The sequence below is a fragment of the Ictalurus punctatus genome, chromosome 2 (genome assembly GCF_001660625.3).
Source record: "Ictalurus punctatus breed USDA103 chromosome 2, Coco_2.0, whole genome shotgun sequence".
Classification (NCBI taxonomy): domain Eukaryota; kingdom Metazoa; phylum Chordata; class Actinopteri; order Siluriformes; family Ictaluridae; genus Ictalurus; species Ictalurus punctatus.
The window spans coordinates 7004616-7023478 of record NC_030417.2 but is presented as its reverse complement, the minus strand read 5'-3'; the positions used below and the strand labels follow the sequence as shown (position 1 = coordinate 7023478).

Below are 18863 nucleotides of genomic sequence, written 5' to 3'. Positions count from 1 at the left end.
CATTTCTCGGGTTAAAATATCTCAATATCAATCAATTTTAGATCTTTTTCTCAGATTATCAGTCACAATTTAAGGCCAGTTATACAATACATCCATTTTGGGAAAACTTTGGCAGTCCATATTGAGTACAAAACAGTCAGAAAAACTTGTTTGTTTGTTTTTTTGTGCATATTTTGTGCCATCAACAAACTCTCAGTAACGGTGAAAACATTTTCGAATCTCATATTCAGTAGTTCAGGAAAAAAGGAAAAAAGTGAGCCACAGATAATATACTGCCCAAAACATTTACAGGAAATACTGAGCAGCCAAGTCAGCAGCCCTTACTTTGTCTGTGCTCTGCCCTGCCTTTTTAATTTCCAAATGGAAATTGAATGTTCTAGTGTAAAACTGTAGGATATTCTCTCACACTCTCATTCACTACAGACCTGCACCAGTTTCCCTTACCACAGCTGGATCGTTGTTAAATGCTACGATGGAGTTGATGCTTTAAGGCCATCTCTGTGACCTTAAACACGATCTTAACACTGATGTTTTCAGCCAACTAAGCTATGGATTCAGCTTGCCCCCCCCCCCGCCCCCCAACCATCATAATCCATAATCAGGTCTCGCTTCCTTGTTCTGCCACCCCCCCCCCCCCCCCCCCCCCCCACACACACACACACACACACACACATACATGCATGAGACTACACACATCATGCATAACAAATTAAGAGTAACATGATTGTTTTTTTTCCCTGGACAGTACAAAACTATAGAAAACATAAAAACTGTGAGGCAACTTGACAGTTTGCCAACATCAGCCTGAACTTAGTGGTCATTTGAAAAATAGACTTCCATTCATTGCTCGAGTGAAGTTACGTCAACATTCATTTTCACAACATTCACATCCTATCTCCTGGATTAAGAGGTTTGACACATTATGAGTAGTCAGTAGTTTTGACATCATTCACTGGTTAAAATGCTCTAGGAAATCTTAGTGCTTGTAACCTCATGATGCATCTCTGTGCTTGCGGGCCAATCAGATCTTTGCCGCTGTTCTTCATATGGCCTTTGGCTGGCTGTGATTCATGCATCACACGCACACAGTCAAGTCCTCACTCCGTTCGCTGTGCTGTTACTAGGCGCTGTGGTATTGCTGGGATTGACGACCTGATGAAGAGGCGTGTCCTGAACGCGAGAGTACTCCCTGACCTCTTGCCTGGCCAGAAGATGGTGCTGCTCTCCAGGGAGGAGGGGCCTGCGCAAAAGCCCCTCCCCTTCAGCCAGAGATTCGGGCAGCGGTTGGCCGGTGGTCTCAGGCAGCAATGGAATGCAAATGATGCAGAGGAGAGTGCAGCATGTGAGGATGACATGATGAAGGAAGAAGCCTTTCTGGTTGTGAAGTTCAATAAGTGGAGCAGTTAGCATGCCGAAGCCTGCGCTAGCCAGGACCAAGCCTACGCCTCCACCCCTAACAAACACACACACACACACACACACACAAAAGAGCAAAGTTATCATTAGGGCAGGAGCTTATTCACATTTCATATCAATTGATGGAACAATGATTTTCCAAAAATTTCCTTGCCCTCTAAAACATTTAACTGTATTTTCCATTTGTACTTTTAGCTTTATTTCTCTCTATCGCCCTCACCCTGACACAGACAAGGCGCTGGTGTTTGCATGCTTTTCAACCACCATGTCACAGCAGTTTAAGACATCCGTCCATTTTCCGGACCGCTTATCCTACACAGGGTCTCGGGGGAGCCTGGAGCCTATTGCAGGGAACTTTGGGCACAAGTTGGGGGACACCCTGGACGGGGTGCCAACCCATTACAGGGCACAATCACACACAACGCATGTCTTTGGACTGGGGAGGAAACTGGAGTATCTGGAGAAAACCCCCAAAGCACCGGGAGAACATGCAAACTCAGTGCACACAGGGTGGAGGCGGGATTCGAACCCCCAACCCCAGAAGTGTGAGGCAAATGTGTTAACCACTAAGCTTAAGACAGCTTAAGACATAAATTATTCAAGGCCAAACATTTAGTTTTGAATGAAAAATGTATGAGCAAGTGTTCACTTTATCGTCAGGAGAGCACGAGTTTAAATCCTGACAATGCCAAAGTCATCCGTGGAGCCAAAATTGGCTGTGCTCTCTGTGTGGGAGGGATGTTATACTCTCTCTGGCAATCACAGTGATCTGTCAATCACATCAACACTAGTCAATTGTGGGCATCTGTGAGCTCTTGTATGTGGAAGAGGGCAGACAGTGTTTTCGTCCGTGTGTGTTCCACTGCCCTGTGATGCAGCATTAGCTGCAGTTTGAAAGGATGCATTTGGCCAGCTTGCATTCTCAAATCAGACTAGTTTAGTAGGTATTTATTAATTTTCTGCAACAGCAGCTACAGCTGCAAGGGAAATCTAATTTTTATTTTAACATGCACGTTCTAATACTTATCATTTCTATAGTAACCGTAAGTCCACACGGACTTGTACGACAGACATCCACATAATCTGAGGCTAAATAATAAAACATGATACGGTGAAGGTTTCTATAGCAAGTCTCCAGTTTCGGTGCTTTTTAACGGTCATCAGGACGTAAACGTAAGTATAAACAGATTTTTTTTTAAAAATGTAATCTGGAAAATTAAAATTGGAAAATTGTTGTGGCATAAGAAGAATAAAACACTTCATGACATGTTGTTAAAGTAAAATAATCAACATCAAGGTGGCAACACATCACACCACATTGTAGCTGATGTGTGTCTATAAACTTGCAATAAGTTACAAACACAGCAATAAAGAAAATATACAGAGTGAGAGAAACACGGACAAAGATGAAAGGATGCAGGAAGGTAGAGGAAGCAGGAGACAGCGAGAGAGAGAGAGAGAGAGAGAGAGAGAGAGAGAGAGAGATCCAGATATTGCAGAGATGTCACCTGATGACTGTAGGTGTGATCTCTGTGCAGTAGAAGATACTTAGTGTGCTGACGGCATGAGACGAGAACATTCCAATGATGGAAAACGCCGCAGAGAACCGCTGATTTAGCGTGTCCCTGAGAACTGATGTTAAACAGGACATTGTTAAATATCTGTGCATGGATTAATTGAGGGAGCCTGTGTGTGTTTGTGTAATATAATATTAATTGGTCTTACCTGCATTGTGCCGAAGACTGTACTTTCCAATTACTGTTATGAAAAAAAATGAGATACAAGCATTTAAAAACAAACAAACAAAAAAAAAAAAACCACAAGAATCTTGAAGAAAGAAAGCGTCTTGCATGGGGGAACAACATGCATCCCACAACTCAAATGAATCTATCAGAGCAACATTTACAAAAGAAAATGTGTCCTAAATATTAAATAAACCAATATCCAAAGCTGAATCCCTGCAAGTTACATGTTAGTGCCATTTCACCAGCATTATAGTCTTTTAGCAATTAATTAGCAAGGCTAATTATAATGACAAAATTATGTCTCAAATAATAACAAATGCAATTACAGCACCACCCTTGTAACAACTACACAACTGAGACACACCTATAGGACTTCACATTCTCCAGTTTTTGTCCATAAATCCATTACGCTCTCCATTGACAGATTTTGGTTCAATAAAATATTATTTACTTAGTTATTTATTTAATTGAGCAGTAGATATTTTTAACATGTTTATTAAGATTACTTATTAGGCTAATCTACTACTGGTGAGGTTGTGTAGGATATCTAAGACTCGTTGTTTTTTTTTCCTCTTTGGTCTATTGCTGATTTTGCAATTAAAATCACAATCCCTGGCTTTCAGAAAGTACACTGTTCTCACCCATTTTCTGATCATGAATAGACCTAAAGGTCACCACCCCTAATAATTTGAATGAGGTGGGAGCTGGCACTTTTCCTAGTATTTACTGTCAAACGCTGTATATATAGTACACATACTCCAATTCTGAAATCACCTCTTTGAATAATAACAGAAAGAGTTAGAGAAGGAGAAGAGCACTATTTGCCCTTTCGATGAATAAATCACTGAATCATTCTGATTGTCGCTAATTCGAATCTTTTTGCATACACCATCCACAAACATGCAGCGTGTATGCGCAAGCTCATGTATGTACACACTCACAGCTGAGCAGGCCGAGCTGCAGTAATGAAGCCAGTGCTGTGATGATCATGAAGGTGAGCAGGCCGCCTCGTCTGCCGAATGCTGCCACCACTGGACAAAGCACCAAACACGAGGCCATGGCGATGCCTGCCAGAGCAAAATAGTGCAGGTGAGAGGTGCTGCCCTCCAGAACACTGCGTGCAAAACAGTGGTGGATACCATAGCCAGTCAGCCTGAGAGAGAGAGAGAGAGAGAGAGAGAGAGATTTAATAAGCTTTAATACACATCATGACGAGGGCTGGCTTTAGCCTTTTAGGGGCTCTATGAAAGATTTCAATCAGGGCACTCCCCACCACAATGGCAATTTTGCCTCAGCACTATCTACACAATCTTTTTCAGGAAGCTAATTTAAAGAAAGCACTCTAATTTCCATATACACTTGCCATAAATCCCTCCTGATTAAATAGTCACGGAGTAACTATTGGATAAAATCCAGAGAGTTACTTGTAGTTAAACATTTTATTGTACGAGTAGGGGGGCATGTATGGTTAGCACATTTGCCTCACACCTCTGAGATTGGGGATTCGAATCCCACCTCCGCTCTATGTGCGTGAAGTTTGCATGTTCTCCCCGTGCTTTGGGGATTTCCTCCGGGTACTCCGGTTTCCTCCCCCAGTGCAAAGACATGCGTTGTAGGCTGACTGGCATGTCCAAAATTGTCCGCAGTGTGTGAATGGGTGTGTGCATGATTGTGCCCTGAGATGGGTTGGCACCGCGTCCAGGGTTTCCCCTGCCTTGTGCCCGGAGTCCCCTGGCATAGACTCCAGGATCCCTGTGACCCTGTTTAGGATAAGCGGTATGGAAAATGGATGGATGAATGGATTGTACGAGTAAGGAATAACGCACGACAGACTGTGCTGTTAGATGCAAAGCGAAAGTGGATTATTTTTGTATAACAAACATGATCTGTATTGTAGAGTTCCACTTAAAGCATTTGCCAGCAATTAAAATGTTTTTATTTGTTAATGAATGACGCATCATGCTTTTTAACTGTTTACAGTTACATAAGAAACTGACTGTTACAAAGCGCTGACGCTCGAGGTTCCTTAAATAATAAATACATGTTACATAAATGTCTCCTAATAGAAAACTTCTCTACATCAACGATTATATGGTTTTCTTTGTTAAACAAAATGTTTATTATTAGCTTTAGATTATGTGGGGTTTTCAACATACAAGTCACTGTGAATGAGCTGTTACTATAGAAACCGTAATGGATTAGAGCGAGTGTATTAATATAAACCTATATACATGTTATATATTAGTGTTAGTGTCGGAGCCATGCTGTTACAGAAAATCAATTAACGCCTTCTGATTTGAGAATTCAACCTCACTGTGGTATAAACTTGATTAAACAATACAAATGTTTGCACACAGTTGAGAATGAAAAAGTTTTAAAAAAATAAACAAATAAAAAGTATATAAAAATGTCATTTAATTTAGAAAAAAAAATTGTCAAAATAGCTAAACGTCAAATGTTGGTGTATTCCACAACAAGAAATAATCCAAAACATGTGTCAAAATCAACCAAAAACTAAAAACAAAAGAGCTCCTGCTTCTTCATTTTGTCTGGAAATTTCTCTGCAGCAGTGTTGTGGTTTCAGCACCTGTGTGCCTCCCCGTGCACTTGCACCAAATACTTTAAGATCCTCTCACTTGAGGAGATTTAGACTTCCTCCATTGCAGTGCAAAAGAGGCGTTGAGCAAGCTGAAAAGCTTTATTTAAAATTTTAAATACATAATATTTAATAAAGAACTTAAAATTTTAAAATACTTGTCCAAGGCGAAATAAACAACAAGAAACTTATCCTGGGTTATGCATTCTTTATCTTCTCCCTTTTCTGCTCTAGATGTTTCTTTTTGAAATATGGGCTAAATCTCTGCACTTAAACTTATTTTTGATATCATTCAACACAACTGATTATTTATTTGTTTATTTATTTCACTTTGTTCTGCTTCAGTCGTGTACTAACCCTAACCCTAAATCTGGAGCTGAAAGTGCAACCTGTGCTTATTTCAGCAATCTCCTCCCCAGGGACTGCAGTGTCCTGTGTTGTAGCCTCCGAGCTCTCCTCAAGCCCATAGAAAGTCAACGTGGCATAAATACAGACAAACTACTAAATTAACCGATCAAAATTTGATATGATGTGATCACTACACCTCCTGGGCCTGCTCACTGGCCTTGGGTGATGTAATATCAACCAATACATTTTAAGCATTTATAGGCCCCGAGTATATAATGCTATGTAATTACTCTGTAACTGACAGAAACATACAGAGAAAAATGGCAGCAATTGGAGCTAGAGGACAGCTGAAATAGTGGCTGATTTGCATTGAATTTTCAAGGCGAAGTTTTCAAGAAGAAACCAATGAAAAAAGGATATAAATAAAACAAGAGCGATGGAAGCCTAAACTTTGTTTACAAGTGACCCATGAGTCCTGCAGTGTTAATTATTAATTAACTTTTAATTCATTCATTAATTACTTTTTGGCAATTTTCATTGCTTCTGTTCAGTTTTATTTTGGAGGCCCCATGGTGGCTTTGATCATCACAGACACAGTTTATCATCTTACCAAATGCATAGGCAGATATACTCACGAGTTGACACAGAGCACTACAGTGCTCTTCCACAGGTTTCGTGTGCCTCTCAGCTGTGTGATACAGGAGGTTCTGGGATTCTGCTGCAGCTCACGCTCCAGCTCTGGACACAGGCATAATTCATTGTGACTTTTATAATCATCCTTACAGGGTAAAATGTTTACTTCTCCAGAGATCTCTTCTAGCCTGGAGGATATCAGTCCTCACCTGAGAGAATTCCATTAGGGTCAGTCGCAGTGTCCACCATGTTACTTCGGGCAATGGAGTACATTTGCCTCTTTGCTCTGTGATAGTGCTGCGTAGCCAACAACCAACGCAGTGACTCGGGAAAAACCCTATAACGAAGGAGGGTCAGAAAATCTTGTTTCTCACAATGCATGGTTTAGTGGCCAAACTGTAACTAGCTTGACAGAAGAATTTTATTTCAACAACTGCTGAAATGTTTACGCACTCACTTTATCTCAAACTTTCCAACTCTGTCTAAGACAAGAGATTCACAAATTGAATCCACTTGAATTCCAACTCTGTCCCATCTCCTCCTTTATTTCTATCAATGTAGCTTTTAGCAAGCCATACTTACACTACTGCATAAATGTCACAAGTCAATAAGAAATAGAGTTTATTTTATTTTTTTCTGGCTCTTAAACCTATTTATCCTTCAGGCACCTAGGGCTAAAAAAACAACTAATAGCTCAGACACGAAATCTGCTTGTCCTGGGCTCCTGGCCTACTGACTGATTCGTTAAATATTAGTCTCAGCAAAACATACTGTACTGTAAAGCTTATTTCTTAAACGGAAGCAAGAATTTGTGTCCTGCATCAATCTGCCTCAAATATTAGTAGAACTTCCAAATTCCTGTTCCTATTATTTATAATAAGAAAAACAGCAAATACCAGCATGTACATGTGGATAACGCATTCACAGATTCCAAAAATACACCAGTATTACTGTAGATCCCAAAGGTTATTGTTCTTCCATTTAATTAACCATTAAATGGATTTTCCACCTCATTCAGTAGAACCTGCAAATCTGTTTGCTCTATTACAATTGAGATTTGAACAGATTTTTCATCCTGAATCTCAGTTCAGATTATTAATATATTATTAAGCAACATTGGATTATGATGGGATATGATGGGATCCAGATGGGATTATGCAAGTCAGTGTATCTTAAAACCCATACCAAACACCCACACTGTATGATAAAACCCAAACTCGTATGATTCACCCATGTAGTAGGGATCCGCTTACCAAATGTAAGGAAGCATTAGGACAAATGGAACAATGATGATGACCTGAAGAATCTCCCAATCTCTGCACAGAGCTGCCAAACCCGGCATCAACAGCTGCCCGCCCACCACCACCAGACTGGCAACCATCGTCATGGAGAAGCGCCAAGCGGGCAAACACAGCTCAATCCCTAAGAGAGAGCACGGCAAGGTTACCACAAACACAAATACCTCACATTACATTTAAGACCATTACACTTGATTTTTTTTAGATTACTGAGACAACACAGTCTTCTCAGGATTGTGTTACTTTCATGCTTTTAATGCATTCTAGTTTTTGTTTGAAATTCAATTTAAGTGATTTTTGTTGAATACAGATTTTCAGTTTTTCACTGATTTCTAATTTGTAGTTTTTGACCTGTTTAAATTGTCGTTGTTGTTGTTTTGTTTTGTTTTTACAATAAGCCTGCACTGAAGATGATTCCCTTTATTTTCTTTGTTGCTGAAGCGTCCACTGGTAGTCATCGTGTCCCCAGGCTGTAAGTGATCTACTCCAGAGAGAGCAGTCTCAACCTATTTACGGCAATACCCAGCTTTTCTGTGTATACCTGCACCCAGCGCCTTTAACGGTGAGAGCTGGAAGGGGTAACGATATTAGACGTTCAGCAGTACTGCAATATTCGAAGTGTGTCTATAACCACAAGTGTTTGTGTGTTTATAACTCAACAAACATCATGCTAAATTAATTCTCACATCATCACTTATTATGAGAAGATTTGAACACATTTGAATACTTAACGGCAGGATTTTTAGTCATCAGTTCTCTTTCTATACTGGAAAGCTGCAATGCTAATGAACTTTGTTTTATCAAAATGTATAAGCAGTAAAACAGGCAAATAATCCTAGACAGGAAGCAGATGTTTGAATGCAGTTTCATTACAATAACTTTTTTTTTAAATTATGAATACAGACTATAGCTGGGCAATCAAGATTTTTGTTACTGACATCTCGTATGTTTTTATTGATGCTGTTTCTGAAATTTTGATGATGCTGGTGGTTTTATTCCTTCATGGTCAGAACAACATCCAACCTTCAATTGAAATAAACAAGAGTCTTGTCTAAGGTTGTTCTGAACCAAAATGGTTAGATTTACTGCTGAGTGAACTGCCTGCTTGCTGTTAAATTAAAAAAAAAATGCAGATGTGGTAAAAACATTTAATGGATTTAAAATTCCTGAAATAAAAACAAAATGGAACGAAATGAATTTTAACCCAACTGTCATTGAGGTATTACAGTGAAACAATGATATAAAATTAAATAAAATAAAGGCCAGCTGTAATATGGAGACAACAGCAAGCAGATGTGAAATTCGTAACTGCAGAACTGACTACACACAGTATTTCAGCACAACGAGAAAATGTTTACAGCAGGGCACGACCCAGGCAATATGAGAAGGTGTTTGAAGCTTGAAGTTTGAAATGTGAAGGAAGAAAAGTGAGAAACAGAAACTTACTCAGCACATAGAGGGAGAGTCTGATCGCAGCGAGGCAAAAGCCCTGAAAGAAGCGCAGAGTACTAAACATGGCCATGTCCACAGAGAAGGCCACACACAAGCCAAACACGAGCACAGACAACACCGATACAAGCAGCACCGGAATACGACCTATCCTGAGAGGGAAAGAGATAGGTAAAGAGAAAGACAAATAGTTGTGTAACTAACACTTAAGTCAAATCTATACATATTTATCTACTACTTTCACAATGCATGAATCAACCTACAGTGCAGTCTTTTACATGTCTGGACAGAGGAATTTTTTTCTATGCCTTGAACTAAAGACAACGGAGTTAAAGTGCAAAAGGTCAGCTTTATTTTGAGGGTTAAACTGAGGATATTTGCATGTGTATTGGGCAACAATCACATACTCATTTACCTTAAGTACTTACATTTAGTAAGTACTTACATTTACCTTAAGTACTTACTCAACCACAGCTACATCACTCCAGTTCAAAACTGGTCTCAATTTTTTGAATTCCAGTCACTCAGTTATTATTGTTCATACTTGCTGGCAATATTTTATTTTATTTTATTTTTTGGGGGGGAAGCGGGGGGGGGGGTATTTAGTTTGTTTTATTCCCCCAAATCAAACAAACTAGTAGCATAATTTAAACCCCTGCTACCCTTTTACTAACGATACGTGAATGAGCACAGTAAATACACCACGTAGCTCTGGACACATGATGTTAATGTCATACCCGAGTGCTCACTCATGCCTACAAATAAATATCTCCTGTCAGAGAGGCAAAAAAAAAATAAAAAAATCAATCAACCCTAAAGAGTGCGCCTTCCTTTCATATCTGTTTTTAGATCACATTATCTGGTCATTCCAAACAGCGTATTCATATTTTGCTCTATTATACAGTACAGTACAGATAAGTACCAAGTTCATCGGCAGCCACTGTGTCAGCCGGTTTCACAGATGGCATGGTGCACAAATGAGTAAGGAAGTAATCTTTTTATTTCCTCTGCCATTCTACTTTCCATCAGATACAAATACAAAGTGCAACAGTTCTTTTTATTGTAGAACATCCATCTTTATTGCTCAAACACTACCATGGCAGAATCACAGTGAGAAGGCCAGCAACTCTGCATTTGATTAGCAGTCTGAACTATTTCTAGCTCCACCAATATACTTACTGGTGGAGCTAGAAATAGTTCAGACTGCTAATCAAATGTAATCGGCACAGAATAGTCATGAGTCATCGCTGACGTAAAGATAACAAACATGCTTACAAAAAAAAAATACAGATTGCTTTTCTACTGGACAATATGACACAGCAGTAGCACACTATCCAGTGTAAAGTCACCATAAGTATATTTACTCTAATAAAGCTCATTATTAGCTCAAATAACCATTACACAAAGCAGGCTTTAAAATAAATAAATAAATAAATAAATAAATAAATAAATAAATAAATACCCCAAAAGGAACTTCTTTCCTAACCATTCTGTAATAGTCTACGATGTAATTAATTTTGAGCTTTGCATGAATATATTTGAGCAGTTGAAGGTTGTGAGCCTGGTCTAGGCCACCATCTGTTCAGAATCATAAATCCTTCCTTATTTCTGAATGTAGAAGAATCCAAAATAGAAAATGTTCTTTTAATGCATAGCATTGCATCACCTCTATTATAAAGTTTCTCAATAACGTTTTTGCAACATTTTCTACCACACAAGAACTAATTGAGCCCTTAGGCAGGGTGCATTGGGAGCAAAGAAATCTATAGAAAGAACTGCATTTGGTACTGGATCTCTAACAGTCAGAGCTTACAACAAGCTCATCAACAGAGCTTACTCCTGGCCTAAATTCCTGTGATTAAATTTACTAACCCTTGAACCAACTGTCTGTAAACCCAATTTTTACTACACCTAGTTGGGATCATGTATAGAAAGTCACCTGGGCCTATTATAATTATCACTTTAAACACTGACAAATTTATCACTGTGATGTGTCTGTTACATTTACACCAAGCAGAACTTTAGACAGGAGAGGGTTCTTCACAATCAAAGCAACTTTTCAATTGTTATTTTTATGAAGAGATCTATTATTAGAGGCCTCCATGCCAGTTTTTAAGCAGAGATGTCTTTTTCTCTCCTTGCTGAAAATGTATTTAAGATATTTCTATTTTTCCCCTTACATTACTCTATATTCTCTTTCTGATTCGATAAGTGCAACGATGTTATTTTATAATTCAGCTGTCAGAAAAGCTGCTTGTTTTTCTTCCACTGCCAATAACAGCTAACTGGGCTGCAGTTGACAGCAACAAAGAACCACCTACTGTGTCATTGCCCTAGCTGGAAGATACATAATCATTGTGAGAGTGTTGGAAATCTCACTGAGTTCTCCACCGATGGCAATGTTATAACAGCAGAGACAAAAGCATAAAAAGCTCCCATATGTGAGCCTTCCCAAACTGTTGCCACAAAGTTGGCAGACGATTGTCTATAATATCTTGGTATGGTGTAGCTTTACAGTTTTCCTTCACTGGAACTAAGAGGCCCAAACCTGTTCCAGCCTGACAACGCCCCTGTGCACAAAGTGAGCTCCATGAAGACACGGTTGGCCATGGTTAGAGTGGCCTGCACAGAGCCCTGACCTCAACCCGACTGAACACATGAACTGGAACACAGATGGCACCCCAGGCCTCCTTGCCAAACATCAATACCTGGATTTACTAATGCTCTTGTGGCTGAATGAGCAAATCCCCACAGCCATGCTCCTAAATCTAGTGGAAAGCCTTCCCAGAAGAGTGGAGCTTGTTAAAACAGCAAAGGGGGACTAAATCTGGAATGGGATGTTCAACAAGCACATATCAGTGTTTGGGTCAGGAAACATGCCAGCAACTAGTTTATTCATTATCTTTTTTTTTTGTTTTGTTTTGTTTTGTTTTTTAAACAGCTGAAAGTATTGTATCATGACCAGCTGTGGGTAGAAAGCACATCAAAAGCACTTCCTTACTTCACCTCTTTATTAGGATGCTTCACCATATACTGATTAGTAGTAATCAGCATTAAGGTGGAAATTAGCTTTTAGAAGTGGAAGTTGCAGAAATAAAATTAATGTAGGAATGTGAACAGGTCAATCTTCTCCCACATGGTAAACTCAAAAAATCTTTTTAAAAGTGCAGCAGGTGGCACATTTGTTTTGGTACTGGCGATGCAGTGTGCTGGCAACATCATAGCCAGGGTTCTCCTGCTCATGCAAGGAATATACTGTGGATGGCAACATATTGCTGCTTCAACAGTATCTCCAAACTCAGTGGGTCAACGTTAGAAGACAACAGAAAAAGAAAAACAAACTTTTGTTACCTTTTGTGTGGCATGAAATAGCAATAATGTAAATGACAAACAGTTGGTCAAGAAACAACTGAGCAGAAAACTGTACAAAATGGAAGAGCTTCATATAAAAAGGTTTCACTTTTGATATGCACTTTATCTTCATAGTCAATATGATGCACAACAGTACTCAGCAACAACAATCGACTTATGGCATACACAGTAATTTCTTCACTCTGCTGCACTATACCTGCTCAGATCATGAAATACTGTTGAAGGATACTTAGTAATCCACAGATTCACTGAATCAACTGTTAGAGCAGGAAAAAATAGACAAGGATTGAGAACCTTTGAGAAAGATAATGCGCCGAGTAGCTTACCAGTCCGCCATGGCCCCCATCAGCAGGTAACCAAATATGGAGCCAACCAGCAATGAGAACTTAGCGATGTGGACCTTCCACTCCTCATCACACACCAGCTGCCACTGTGGAGACATCATAACAACAATCACATCCATGACAAAGCTGTTATACCACAGTGCTTGATTCTGATTGGTCAGTAGGACCAATGTGCTCGTTCTAGTATGTTATTGTTTCAATAGTAATAGACTTTTCTGGATGATGCTTCACATAAACAGGATTTGAAAACGTGTGTAATTGTTGACATTGTATTTTCTGTGAGGAGACACTTTATTCAGCATTTCCCAGAATTAGTCTCCACTGTCAGAAGTTAAGCTGTTCGTTTAAGTCTCCCGAAATTCTTCAGTATGGAGCGCTTAGAGGTTCCACTGTAACATAACAAGCTGCATTTCATTTCATGAGAGAGAGACAATAGAGGGAATAACAGTTTACAGAACAAATGATAATGGAAAGTAGCTTATTTTCTCTTGTTCTAATGTGTTATCATCCTCTGGTATAAGAGGAATAAAATTCTTCTAGACATGCGGTTGTGGGAAACTAATCAGTTTTTGGGTGGTAACAGTAACTCTGCTTCACGTCAAGATGCATCACACCACCCTGTATTCAACTACTGAGATAATACTGCAATCCACTGCACTCAGACTGAATAAGCCTCAAAGTCTGGCATAATTGTACAGTAGAAGTGTAATCAGTAATCTTCCAGTGACTAAAACTGTGGCTTAAGGCAAATAAATGTGCATCAATTTTAGTGTGAGGTTTACACAATGCTTAAAGGTGCACAAGGTACGTTCACAGCGCACTCCCCCAACTCCTGCTCATGTTTATGAAGCTCTGTGCCAGAATCTTACAGAGTTGCTATAAAATCACTGACAGGATGTGCATCCAAACACAAACAAGCATTCCGGACCAGAAGTTCGTTTTCCAAACTGGTTTTCTCAGTGACTAAATACAACTTTGCCAAGGCCGTGACTTAATACATTCTTTGTTTTTGTTTTTTATCATGTTCTACATATCTTCCAAGTTAATTATACAATTAAGGAGTAAAAAAGAAACTTGACTATTGTACCTTTAAGTAGTAACTTCGACTTTTACTTTGCTATGAACTTCTAAGCTTCTGCTTTTGTTACTTATGAGCAACCTTAGCCTCACAGCTCCAGTACACAACGAAAGAAGCAAACATGTACTGGTGGTCCAAATAATCACCAACAACAGTCCATCTCCGACAGAGTTTATTGTATATCCAGCAAGGTTCACGTGTGTTTTTCTCCAACACACATGCTGCATCTGTGAAAAACAACCGCCTTGTGTAAGACATCCTAATCTTAACCAACCGACTGTTAACAACTGCTGAAAAAAAAACCCATAATGTATAGATATATTGCAGGGTTTGCCCGTCATAGAGGAGTTATCTGTCCCAGACTAGGTGGGTGGTACACCCCAGACCACCTTATCAGACCCTGCATGCACCTGCTGAGTTAACTAGACTGTGTCAGCTGGTCTTTGATTCTCAAATGAGTAAACATTTGAATGAACATAATACAACCCTCCTTGGTAAATTGATAAAGACCTATGCAAAACGTCATCCTGGTGAAAGCAGGTCAGACTTACAAGGACACTACAGCAAAAGGGAAAAGAAAGAAAGAAAGAAAGAAAGAAAAGGTAGAAGGGGGGTTGCAGCACATCTTCAATGTAACCACATGTTAATTGGCAGATATAAATGAGGTGAGTTACATGTGGGGAGATGGGAAACACTGATGCATGTGCAAAAGCTTGTCAAGGACAACTGAGCAGTGTGTGAGCATTTGTTTTTCCCTCACCCACCTTGGTCACCACGTTCTGCTGCAGTCCTAGCTGGAGCTCGAACCTCGGTTCAGCGCATTTGCACCGCGCGCTGCTGCTGCTCTCGGCGAGGGTCGCGTTACCGAACAGACCAGGCGGCAAGGGGCTCGCGCTCACGCCGCTCCCGTTTCGTGCCTGATCGCTCTGGTGGGCGCACGAGCTCTCGGGTTGCGCGAGGAGAAAATAGTCCGAGAACTGACCGAAGGCGATGAGCAGCGCAGGAAGCCATGTCAGAACCACAAGACGCTTCTGGAAGCGACCGAAGCCCCCGAGGAACGGCAGCACAGCGGTGTCCACCTGAGAGAGCAGCTTCGGGGTCTGAGGCTCCGGTGTTCGCGATACACTCCCGTTTTCCGGCAGCTGGTCCAATCCGTTTAAGCGAATAGAGGCCATAACGGTTTCTCCGAGTCTTCACTCGACTCTGTGGACGCTCTTTGTCTGAGATCCAGAACGCCGACACGCACGCGCTTAAAAACCGGCAGCAGAGAAGATCCCAAAAGCAGACTAAATCCAGTGCGGGTTAGAAAAACCAGTTCGGTCTGATCGTGTAAATGTCACGGAGACGGCCGTGTTGTCATCCGCGTGAATCGAGCATTCCTGGTGATCGACGTGCCCTCCGTCGGCTTTGTGAATCCTCCAGGTGATCATGCCATCGCGCGGCTGAGTACAGTGGACGCCAAACCCTTACACAACGACATGTGTTTGTAAACCTTGAGTCCCCGAGGTCCACAGGTAACATACCTGTTTATGAGCAGATCTCGGGCAGGCGTGGTTCCGCTACCCATCCCTGAACTGTCGATTTTTAAAATATATATATTATAATAATTGTTATTACATCATGCGTTGGTAGATCTCAGTGTTCAGCTTGGAAAACACAGCTTTACGTGGTGGCCAGTCAGTCCAGATCGGGCTTTGGTTGCACGCGTGGTACCAGGCTACGCGACCATTTTTCCGCCGGCGATGAATTCTTCACACATAGTCGGTCAGCGCGCGCGCACGCTCGCAGCATCCAAATGAAACGCCTTTCTCCACAGTCTCGCCGCGCCTTCTGATTGGCCGAGGCACTCATGGCGATCTAACCGCGGCGTGTGATTGGATCGACGAGCAACAAAGACCCTTTGTGCACCCGCTCCCCCGCGCTCCCATTGTAAACACGGCGTTGCACCGACCGAAGTTACACGCAGAAAATGCCATGCAACCCTTCCCTGCTCACTATGAAACTAATCAGTTGTAGCAGTTGTGTTTCTGAGTGGTTCGTCCAATCATAGACTAGATAATAATTTCAATTAGTTGAATCAAAATGGTACTCAGTGGTAGAAAGGTATCTTTTAGGGAACAGATCAGACCTACAAAAATCTTATTGCTACTTTACCAGTCTGTCTGTATTTTTTCTAGCCCTTAAAAAGTGCAGTTGGTTTTTTATTATTATTTCTTACTTGTACGACTACAAATAACCTGCAAAATATGTAGGACGTAAATAATAATTGTTAAACCCTAACATCAGGACAAAAGTATTATGTGTTTGAGCAAACCTGTTGGGGCTTTCACCCAGACCTACTTAAAAGTACATTAGGTAAGATTATCCTTCACCACCACCCCCCCACCCCTATGAAGCTCCAGATTCTGCAGTGGCCTATAGAGTGAACAATAAAATGAATGATAGGAAACGCATCCAAACACAAACAAGCTTTCCAGATCGGAAGACTGTTTTCCAAACTTTTGACAAGGCCTCGATTTGATGAATTCGGTTATTTTTAAAAGCATGTTCTACATATCTCAAAGGCTCAGGGTTACTGATCATAAGGTTGGGGGTTCAAGCCCCAGCACTGCCAAGCTGCCAGTGTTGGGCCTTTGAGTAAGGCCCTTAACCCTCCGTGCTCCTGGGGTGCTGTGTCATGGCTGACCCTGACTTCCTAACATGCTGGGATATACAAAGAAAATAATTTATCTGTAATGTATATGTGACCAATTAAGGCTTCTTCTTTAATCATTAGCGAGCTAATCTTGGGGGGAAATGGACTTATCTTACCTAATGTAAACTTACACCCTTCTAAAGTGCACAAACTGCACATGTACAACCCTACCTCTGTGCATAGAATGAAAAACAGTTTAAACAGTCTTGAACTACTCCTAATTGCACCTTATATTCAGTATTGCTGTGTCTTGGATTCCACTCATTGTAATGGATCCACATTCATTATTGCTGCGCACCTTTGTTCACTGCACTAATGCATTAATGCATGTATCCAGAGTCATTTACACACAGCATGCCATTTGTTTTTATGCCTTATTTTTCACTTGCATTGTTGATACTATGCCATTTGCAAATACCATGTTGCACTTTGCCTCATTCTCTGTTTCGCCTTCCTGGTTAAATGAAGTTATTATGAAATTCTGGTCTGCATTTCATTGACTTTGTAACTGTATTCTGGCCAATGACAATAAAGTTGAATCTAAACAAATCTAATAGCTCTGAAACCGAAACACAGGCAAAAAGTCTATATTAAAATTGGCTTCAAACTACCTCTATAAGAGCTAGAACTCTGAATTTGAAAGGTGGGAGTAATTCACTTACAAGTTAACACACACTAAGTATAATGGATGACGTAAAAGAAGAGTAGTACACAAAGTTTCCAGAGAAACAGGACATTTAGGACAAACGCCCTTGATCATCTTTGCAAGCAAAGTGATAATTTTCAGACAATAAAGCCTATCAAACAAAACTGGCTATATATACATTCACTTCAGAAGGAACACCATAAACCTGCACAGAATGTAATGCAAAAAAATGTAAATAAATTATGCAGATTATGAAGTTAATGTTCAAATCAAAACATTAGAATTTGGCGTGGTGGTTGGTGCCAGATGGGCTGGTTTGAGTACTTTTTGAAACTTTTAATCTCACATCCATTACATATGGTATGTGTGTTATCATGCACATCCATTATACATAGTGTGTGTTAACAACAGCCTATAGTTGACAGAATGGTGAAAAAACAAAAAACATCCAGTAAACGGGAGTTCCATGGATGGAAACGCCTTGTCGATGAAAGAGGTCAGAGGAGAATGGCCCAACTGTTTTGGGGTTGGCAGGAAGACTACAGCACTCTTTACAACCATGGTGAGGAGAAAAGCATCCCAGAACACACAACACATCAAACCATGAGGCAGACAGCAGAACAACACATTAGGTTTCACTCCTGTCAGTCAAGAATAGTAATCTGAGGCTACAGTGGGCACAGGCTCACCAAAAATGGACAGTTGAAAGGAAGTTTTAGGGACGAATTTGTCATCAAAAGCATGAATCCATGGACCCAACCTGCCGTTTGTCAGCAGTTCAGGCTGGTGGTGGTAAAATGGTGTGGGGAATGTTTTCTTGGAACATATTTGGCCCCTTAATACCAATCAAGCATTCTCTGAATGCTACAGCCTATCTGATTATTGTTGCAGAACAGATTTGTAACAGTGTAAATAAAATTTTGAATGGTGAGGTACCACGTGGTGGTTTGGTAACGATGGCCTTCCCAAATTGTAAATATTTTTGAATCATTGTATTACTACCCACACGAGTGACATCTGCTGGTGGATACAATGTTGTACAATCAATATTATTATTATTATTATTATTATTATTATTATTATTATTATTATTATTATTATTATTATTATTATTTTTATGGTAATTTGAGCTTGTGTCAGGGTATTTTAATAAAGACAAAGGAAATCACATGATCTGGCTCTCCTGATCCTTGAACCTAGGTTTCATATAGCCGATGTTTGATTTCTGAATTGGTAAATTCGC

The 18863-nt window shown here is 40.3% G+C and overlaps 1 protein-coding gene across 1 annotated transcript; it reads right to left on the bottom strand.

Moving 5' to 3' along the window:
- Positions 1-652: 652 nt before the first annotated feature.
- Positions 653-17231, bottom strand: LOC108273882 (solute carrier family 22 member 23). The gene is made up of 10 exons (XM_017483528.3): positions 15044-17231; positions 13184-13287; positions 9483-9637; positions 7992-8160; positions 6948-7075; positions 6741-6843; positions 4103-4314; positions 3142-3174; positions 2925-3048; positions 653-1453 (listed from the first exon to the last, which is right to left on the bottom strand). The coding sequence occupies exons 1-10, from the start codon at positions 15452-15454 to the stop codon at positions 1090-1092; spliced, it is 1803 nt and encodes a 600-aa protein (XP_017339017.1). The 5' UTR covers positions 15455-17231; the 3' UTR covers positions 653-1089.
- Positions 17232-18863: the final 1632 nt, after the last annotated feature.